Raw genomic sequence first — 8,752 nt, forward strand, 5'->3', positions numbered from 1 at the left:
GTGACGGGATTGAATTCAGACATCACTTTATAGTCATCATTTTAAATCAAATATCAAATCTTTTTTTTTTTTTTTTTTTTTTTTTTTTGACAAAATATTTTTCACAAATACAAATAAAACCTTACAAAATTGCCATAAAACAATAACACTGTGTACTTTATGTGCAATATTTTCTAAGTACAAATTCAGTGAAGTACCTCAGGGACCTGACAAAATGCTTAGTAATATAATAAAATAATATAAATAAGACATTATTTTATGATAAAAATAATTTAAATGCAATAATTTTGTATTCATTATAATAGCATGCCAAAGAATTGTGGAAAGCTTTTAATATTTCATTTTGGTGAACCACCACTTTAAAAAGTCTGGGGGACTGAAATATTACCGAATCCCAGGAGGAATGACCCATAATATGTTAACGCAGCACTGCACAAACAGAACCTGGAAAAGACTTTTGTTTTGTATTTAGATAAAAACGTCACAAAACGTCACTACGTCATCGCTGTGCAGCGCGTAAGGAGGAGCCTCCAAATGATTACTTTCATTTTAACTCGTGAAATAATGGCGTCGCCACTAATGCAGAGTAACAACAGATCACTTTTACTTCACTGAATCTGCGTTCATCTTTGAGCAAAAATTGAAAATGAAGCATGTCTCTATTTCTTTTCTTATTGTTGACGTGCTTACGTCTGCGTGGTAAGACATTTATATCCTACATTACTCTCTCTACATATCCTACATATCTCTTTTCCCGGTAAAACTAACGACAAAGTTTCATAATATGCTCTATTAGCTTTATATTCGACGGATATTCATGTATTGTTTGTATTTTACTCCAGCTTCAATGTAAGACTTTTGTCTGATCTCTTTTCTGGTCAACGATATAGTTCTATAAACGAGACTTTTAGTTCGCGGCCCAGCCCAGCTTCATTCACAACATGACCAACATATTGAACAAATGCTATATAAATGTTATATAACATGGATAAAACCTCTAAAAGTAACATGGCTTTATACTGTGAGTAAATGTTGATGCATAAACTGATCAAATGTGCATTGAATGTAGTGTAAGTAGCTTTAGATGAATAAAAGTGTAAAAGAAAACATGTAATTTGATTTAAGTGTAAGATTGAAACAGTAAAAATGATAAAGATTAAAATGATAAATGTCCCATTGTACCTTAATGTTTTGGGGAAAAAGCAATTTTCTAACATATTATTATGGGTAATACTCATAATGTTCATGTGTTGTAAGAGAACATAAGTTCATGAGAAGCCTCCATGAGACTCGTGTATTTTTGTCTGATGAGTGAAAGTATAAATCAATGATGTTCTTCTGTGTTACATTATAAATCCAGACATGTACTCACAATCTTTATGATATGTAGAAAAACATTTTCAAAGCACTATTATGCATTTATTTGACTAATGTTAATTGTTTCTTCTTCAGGTGTGTCTGCTTATACATACAGAGTGTCCGGGATGGAGGGAGATTCAGTCACTCTAAACACTGGTGTTCAAACACACCAACAAGACCTGATTAGATGGTATTATAATGACATTCTCATCGCTGTAATCACTGGAGATCTCAGTCAGATCTGTATAGATGTTCAGTGTGATGAAGATACTGAGAGATTCAGAGGCAGACTGAAGCTGGATCATCAGACTGGATCTCTGACCATCATGAACACCAGAAACACAGACTCTGGAGAATATACACTAATGATCATCAGCGACAGCAGCTTAAGTGAAAAGATCTTCAGTGTTTCTGTTTATGGTGAGTCTTCATGTTTAAAAGCAAGTCTTGTACATTTCAATCACATCATTAAAGTGTTTAATACTCTTGCAGTGACACTCAGGGGTGTTTTCAGGAGAAAAGTTTTGGATCGGTACGATTTTTTATGTTTTTGAAAGAAATCTCTTCCGCTCACCAAGGCTGCATTTATTTGATTAAAAAACAAATAAAAAACAAATACAAAATAATAATAGTAATATTGTGAAATATTATTACAGTGTAAAACAGCTGTTTTCTTTGTGTTTTTGTCACTATGTGTTATTTATTTCAATTATTCATCAAAGAATCCTGAAATAAAAATGTAAATAACTGTTTTCAACATTGATAATGAAATGAATGTTTTTTGAGCATCAAATCATCATATTAGAATGATTTCTGAAGGATCATGTGACACTGAAGACTGGAGTAATGATGCTGAAAATTCAGCTTTGATCACAGGAATAAATTACATTTTGAAATATATTAAAATAATATAAAAAAGTGTATTCATGATTTGCAGAACCGCAGAAGACAGACATTTAACCTTTCCTGTTTTTAGGTAATGTTCTTAATATCTGCAGTAAAGTGAAATATCTTGGTCATCTGATTACAGATCAGCTTACGGATGACGATGACATTAATCGTCAGTGCCGTATGCTGTATGTGCGGGCAAATGTTCTGGTACGCAAATTTGGTTGCTGCACTACTGGAGTCAAGTTGACCCTATTTAAAGCATACTGTTCGCCTTTGTACACTGCACATCTGTGGCTGAACTATAAAAAAGCTAGTCTTCAGAAATTGCAAGTAGCATTCAATGACGCTCTGAGGATGTTACTAAAAAAGCCCAGATCAACTTGTGCAAGTGAGTTGTTTGTGAGCACCAGAGTGGACACACTGCAGTCTGTCCTGCGAAAAGCGATGTTCAGATTCATTTGTCGGCTGAATGATTCTGTAAATCAAGTTGTTGTGGTGCTGGTGAATGTTAGGTACAGTGCCACACGCTGCATGTCTCAGTTTTGGGAACACTGGTATAAGTGTCTTTTAAAAACGAGTCATTAGATTATTATTATTTTTATTTTTTTACTTTGTGTATGTCTGTATTTTGTGTTGCTTTTTTGTATTTGTATTTTTTTGTGTGTGTGTGTGGATATTTCTTATTTTGTTTTGTATGAGGATTTTGTATGTTTTTTTTTTGTTTGTTTTTTGGATGGACCATGAGTCTGAATAAAAAAAAAGAAAAGAAAGAAAAGAAGAAAATAGAAAACCATTATTTTAATTTATTAAAATAATTCATTATTCATTTTTTTTTTTTTTTTAACCAAATAAATGCAGCCTTGGTGAGCAGAAGAGACAAAAATATTAAAAATCTTACAAAACTATGGACTGGTAGTGTAGAAAAACACATTTACTCTTAAACTGTAATTTATAGCTTTAACTTTAAATTCAGTGCTTTATGATTTAAAAACAAACTAGTTTTTCTATTGGTGGTAGTTTAACTGTTTTGTTCTGGTCAGTATCATCTCTTATCACCTTTTATTATCAGCAGTTTAAATACATCTATTTTTTTCTTCTTAGTTCACGAAGAATCCAAAGTGCAGTGGGTTTGAAGTTAACAAAAAAATATGTTCATAAAAATGTTTATATATCAACCCAGTAAATGTTTTCATTGAGGTCTGTTTGACAAAAGAATTCTTCACATGCAAAAAAAAGTTATTAACTAATGTTATTAAGATGAAAAATGAATGTATAAATAGTCTTTAAATAGTGTTTTAGCTGCTAGTTCTTCAAAAACACACAAGATGGAGCCATTGACCAGTTAAATCAACATCATACAACTGATGACCAAAGTATAGAAATAAATATCAGACAAAACTATTGTTGAAGTTGATTTATAAGTTACTTTGACAACAAACAATGTCTGTCTTTAGCTCTTCCAGATCCAGATCCAGATCCAGATCCGACTCCATTATGGCAAGGACTATATGTAGCTGTTGCTGTTGCTGTTGCTGTCGCTGTTGCTGTTCTTCTGATTGTTGCTGTGATTTACTGTTGTTGCAAGCGCAGAGCAAGAAGGAACGGTGAGTGTAACATACAAATGATTTAATAAGATGGAAATATGAGATTTAAAAACATCTTTAAAAGATGTGAGAATTTTTTATTTTTTACTCTAACCAAAGTAAAGTGTTTAATAGAGTTTGTTGTTTTTCCTCCAGAAACGAACAGGACGGAGCGCGATATACAGATGAGAAACTACATCAACTGAATCTGTCTGACTGCAGATTCACATCTGTGCGCTCAATAAATGTTTGTGTGTGATTTACATTTTATATTATTATATACTTAGAGTAATTTATTTAATAATATTTCAAGTATTTAAATGTGCAGGTTGTTTAGGAAACATGAATTATTCTAATAAATGTGAAGAGAAACATCCTACATTTTAAGATATTTAGTCATTTTTTGCGATTCCAAGCCTTTGTGTAACTCAAACATCAATCCGGTTTATTTCTTTTTCTTTCTGTTTATCTGTGTTTTTTTATAAACAGGAAAGTGGAGCTGAAGACTCGTCTCCTGATCAGAGAGACGCTTTTCTGATGAAGAATCTCAGAGACTCGAACCTTAATCAGACTGAGACTGAGGCGGCCAGTGAGACGCCCACATAACACTATTGTTTTGATACTTTCATTAAAAGAACTTGAAGAGAAGAAACTCACATCGCTCACAGAGTGATGTGAGTCACGATACCAAGATTTCTTTAGCTGGCACCAATACTAGAGACATTTCACCTTGACACCAATTTTAACTCATTCAAAATAGTTTGTTTATTAGTTATTTAAACAATAAGCCTAAATATATTTTAAAATATGCAAACATTGCTTCAGAAAAGGCAAACGGTTAATTAGTAAGAAACAAAGGAGAACATTAGCTCCAATAGTACAAAGAGCGCTTGAGGATTTTCATGGTATTTAAATGTTTATTAAAGCTGCTAAATTGACTCAGACAGAAACAGTCAGGAAGTGATTTCTCTTTTTCTCTATAATCTGTAAAGACCCCCTGAAATCATAATTGGAGTTTTTTAGCTTTCAGTATGAATATGTTAGCCTTAAGGTTATGAATAAGTTAATGCGCTCCGGAAGAATGGTAAAATTTGCATTTAGGAGATATAAGCTTTCAAAACTTACAGTCTCTCACTTCCGCTAAAATGGATCACGGATTTTTATGATCACCGCGGACTTCAGCTTCTCATCACATCTTCTGTCCAATCAAATGCTCTCTAGAATCTAAAGCTCCGCCCCCTATGCTATAAACACCATCTGGCCAAAGCCACCATTGACACGTCAGGGAGCAGTATGTGTTGGAGATGAGTGTTCGCTTACTCAAACGCTCCCGTTTTATTCTGTTTTCCAACTGAATGTTGATTAAGAATGAAATGGCTAGAGTTTATTCACACCTCTACTATTGAATCCAACGTATCATCAGCGCTGGGATTCGCTTCATGATGCTGTCAAGTACGAAGTGAAGTCTGTGAGGTAAACTAAACACTATTGGCTATTTGAAAAGGGGGAGGGCCATTAAATATGTCCCGCCTTAGCTTCCTGTTTGAGTGGAAATTACGTTCAAGTAATTCCATACTGACGGAGAAGCTGTCAGTCAAACAACACACAGGTCACGCCAATACTACCGATACTGGTAATGTTATATTTACAATTTCAGTATTAGCATCTTGACAACACTACAGAGGAACATCTGATGAAAACACCAGTATGATGTTATTTCTAACATTAATGTTACTCCAACCTGTTTTTTTTTTTCAGCAGAAAACGTTAAAGTTTATGAAGCACTTTGTTTGCGGTGTCGAATCTTTGTGGTTAAAGTGTAAAAGGTTCAAATCCTGCAAGGGTTGATCCATGAAATATCACCATTGTGTCCTTGACCAAACTCTGAATCTCAGGAACTGAACCTGTAAAACTGCACTGAAAGACACTGGAGAAAAGCAACAAAATGCCTAATATGAGTTTATGTAATGTATTTTTTATATATTATCTTCCATAAGTGTTACTGACTGTTGCATAAGCCTTCTAATGGTATTAAGCATATTTCACAGATATGTGTACTGGTAAAACAACAATATGCATTTTATATCATAAAGCACGTTTTTGTCTTCGTTAAATGTGCAAAAAGTGAATTGCTTTATATTTTGTTTTAACAAATGTCTTGAAACATGTCACCTTTTATGAAGCATTTGAGATGGCATGCTGATCTTCTTTTTTTTTCTTTTTTTTTACTGTTAACGTTAATCATATCATCTCTTCGTTATAAATGTTTTCTCCATTTCATGTCTCTTTTAGTTCTATTCTTGAAGGTTTTGCTGTGCTGTGATTGTCCACTGTTTTATGATATGTAAATATTGATAACTGATATGTAATCATAACTGATTTGTGTCATTTATGTATTTATGCCGGCAGGATTTAGAAGTGGTCATCATCATGTCTGTAGATATAAATGTTTTCAGAAAAGTAATTTCAGTGTCATAGCTAAAGTATAATATGCCAAACTCCTCACAAAAGCCTGAACCACGACCTTAGTAGAATATAGACTTTTCTCTCTTTTTTTTTATTAATTTTTTTTTTTTTTTTTTTTACTTTGCATCCGTCAAGGAAAACGTGCTTTGAAGCACACATAAACTATATTATTTTCTGGAAAATAGTAAAGAAATCAAAATATATGTGTATGTTCATGTGATAAGTGCAATTAAAACAGACCTGATTCACTTATAACGGCTGAAGTCTTTTATTAGATTCTTTTGGATTGTTAAAAAACCTAATTTTATGATGCTGTTATGCAAAATTTAGGCAGTACGTTTGTAAAAATAGTAATGATTTAGCTGTAAGCTTTAGAAAATCTTGCAGTCGGTGAAAAATAAAATTTTAATAAACATTTTTTAATTAGCAGTATTTATTAAACAAAGAAGAATGAGCTTAATGGTCATTTAATAACGTACAACTTGTGGCTTACAAGGTTAAAGCTGCAGTCCGTAACTTTTTTGTGTTCAAAATGTATAATAATCGAGTAGTACATCATGAATGCATTTTCCAAACTGCTTTTGAGACTGTCTTTTAAATAGAAAATACTTTGCACATGGTTTGTCTTAAATCATATTAAAAACACCACAGACATATAAACAACATTAAAAGCTTGATTTCTACCACAGGGGGTCTTTAACTCTTTCCCCGCCACTGACGCTCAGACTGGCTCCATCGTCTCTCATAGAAAGACATGGAAGAAAACGTGTTCGTATTTGGTGTAGGAAGGAGCATGTCATTTAAAAAAAAAAAACTGAGTTTAACTTTATTAACTATATTAAATGAAGATCTCTGTTTCGTGAGCAAATCTTTAGAACCGATTCTTTTAAATCAACTGGTTCACAATAAATAACATTAATTTGTGAATTCGACTGATCTAGAAGATTAAACTTGCAGTATCTAACAACAACTCAGTGATTTTTGATATATTGTCCTCTTTGTTCTTTTCAATATTTCTAGCCACTTTTTGCAGCCTGTGATTGGCCAGCATTCTGGAGCTGAATTGTTCTCCATTTTTGATCAGAAGTGTGTTGGACTCACTTGGGGCCTTGTTGTTTGGACATGTTTATCTGGTAATGAAGTGGTGCAAATTCATCCGTGTCTTTAAATGTATGTGTTTGTGTATTTCTTCTTTGTGTGAAGGGCCATGACGGCTAATTTGTTTCAAGTAATTTAAAAATATTTATTTTCATTTATTTCAAACAATTTTGTAAATAAAAATTTACATTTTATGACAGTTTTTTTTTATTTTTTTATTTTGACCTGTTTTTTTTTTAAAGATTAGTATGTTGAATTATTTTTTTGTTTTGTGAAGTAATAGGGGAATTACGTTGTGCATTATACAACACTTTATGTATTTAAAAAACAATTGTTTAAAGCTTATGCAGTTGATAAATAATTTACATTTAAAATTCAGCTGCCAGTCATTAATATTCAGATATCAGGAAAATATATTGTATATTCTCCATTTTACATACTTCCTCTAGACATAGCAAATGCAGAGATTCTGTAGCTTACTGTAAAAAATACAACAATTTAAAAAATACAGTTATTTACTGTAATCAGAGAATACAGTAAAACTCTGTAAATTAAATTACAGAAATGCTACTGTAAAAAATACAGTAACTGGCTGGCAACCCTGCTGCCAGTATTTTACTGTAAAATTTACAGGTAATTTTTAACAGTGTAGTAGAAGCCTAATTCCTTCCGATGGATTTGGTAATACTTGAGTCATTACTAGTGGGTTACCATGATCTTCACTTAATTAATTATATCAATTAATTATATATTATGCATTATTCATGTTAATTATGAACCTGTATATAGTAGTTCTTAGTAGTCCCTTGGGAGGAATGAAAAAAAAATTGTTTTTGATTAGATAATAGTGAACTACCTCATTCAACTGAGCGATATTAGTTACTTACTAATTCATTAATTATTAATAGTAAAATTCATCATAAGTAAATTTGTTATAAGTGTTAAATTACTCATTTGTTCCTGTGTAGTTATTCATTAATGACGGAACAGTCTTATAAAGTGTTACTGTTGATTTCACTGTTAGCTGAAGTCAGACTGTGATGTTCATAAATAGCAGGAGATGAAGAATCCCTTCAAACTATATTCATAAATGATCACTCTGTCTTTGTCCAGCCAACAGATCAAACCGTTTCATTCTGACGGAGAAGAAGAGGAACCATTACACTATATTTTACCATGAAGAAAATGTATACAATATTCCAATATCCAACATTATCAGTATTAAATGACAAAAATAAAGAATGTTTTCCATGAACAAGAACATTTAAAGTCTTAATAAGAGCCAGAAGGACATTTAAATGTAACTATAAAGTCTCTGTGTGTGTGTGTGTGTGTGTGTGTGTGTGTGTGTGTGA

General features: G+C 32.3%; 1 protein-coding gene across 4 annotated transcripts; it reads left to right on the forward strand.

Annotated features, from left to right (window-relative positions):
• Nucleotides 1–530: 530 nt before the first annotated feature.
• LOC311294930 (uncharacterized protein) lies at nt 531–6,554 on the forward strand. 4 transcript variants are annotated; one of them, XM_084416030.1, is made up of 5 exons: nt 531–1,021; nt 1,453–1,779; nt 3,705–3,854; nt 3,990–4,084; nt 4,323–6,554. In XM_084416030.1, the coding sequence occupies exons 1-4, from the start codon at nt 973–975 to the stop codon at nt 4,037–4,039; spliced, it is 576 nt and encodes a 191-aa protein (XP_084272156.1). In that variant the 5' UTR covers nt 531–972; the 3' UTR covers nt 4,040–4,084; nt 4,323–6,554. The 4 variants fall into 4 exon arrangements, with proteins under 4 accessions (XP_084272156.1, XP_084272155.1, XP_084272158.1 ...); XM_084416029.1 differs by having other exon boundaries at nt 3,990–4,080; XM_084416032.1 differs by having other exon boundaries at nt 537–699.
• The last annotated feature ends 2,198 nt before the right edge of the window (nt 6,555–8,752 follow it).

The sequence above is a fragment of the Rutilus rutilus genome, assembly GCF_951802725.1.
Source record: "Rutilus rutilus genome assembly, chromosome: 8".
NCBI classification, from domain to species: Eukaryota; Metazoa; Chordata; class Actinopteri; order Cypriniformes; family Leuciscidae; genus Rutilus; species Rutilus rutilus.

Bases quoted from the DNA above. Each gene is read 5' to 3' on its own strand.
- LOC311294930 (XM_084416030.1), top strand. From the start codon at position 973: ATGTTATATAACATGGATAAAACCTCTAAAAGTAACATGGCTTTATAC. The intron at 1,780-3,704 runs GTGAGTCTTCAT...GTCTGTCTTTAG, and splicing joins CTTCAGTGTTTCTGTTTATG to CTCTTCCAGATCCAGATCCA. The intron at 3,855-3,989 runs GTGAGTGTAACA...TTTTTCCTCCAG, and splicing joins GCGCAGAGCAAGAAGGAACG to AAACGAACAGGACGGAGCGC.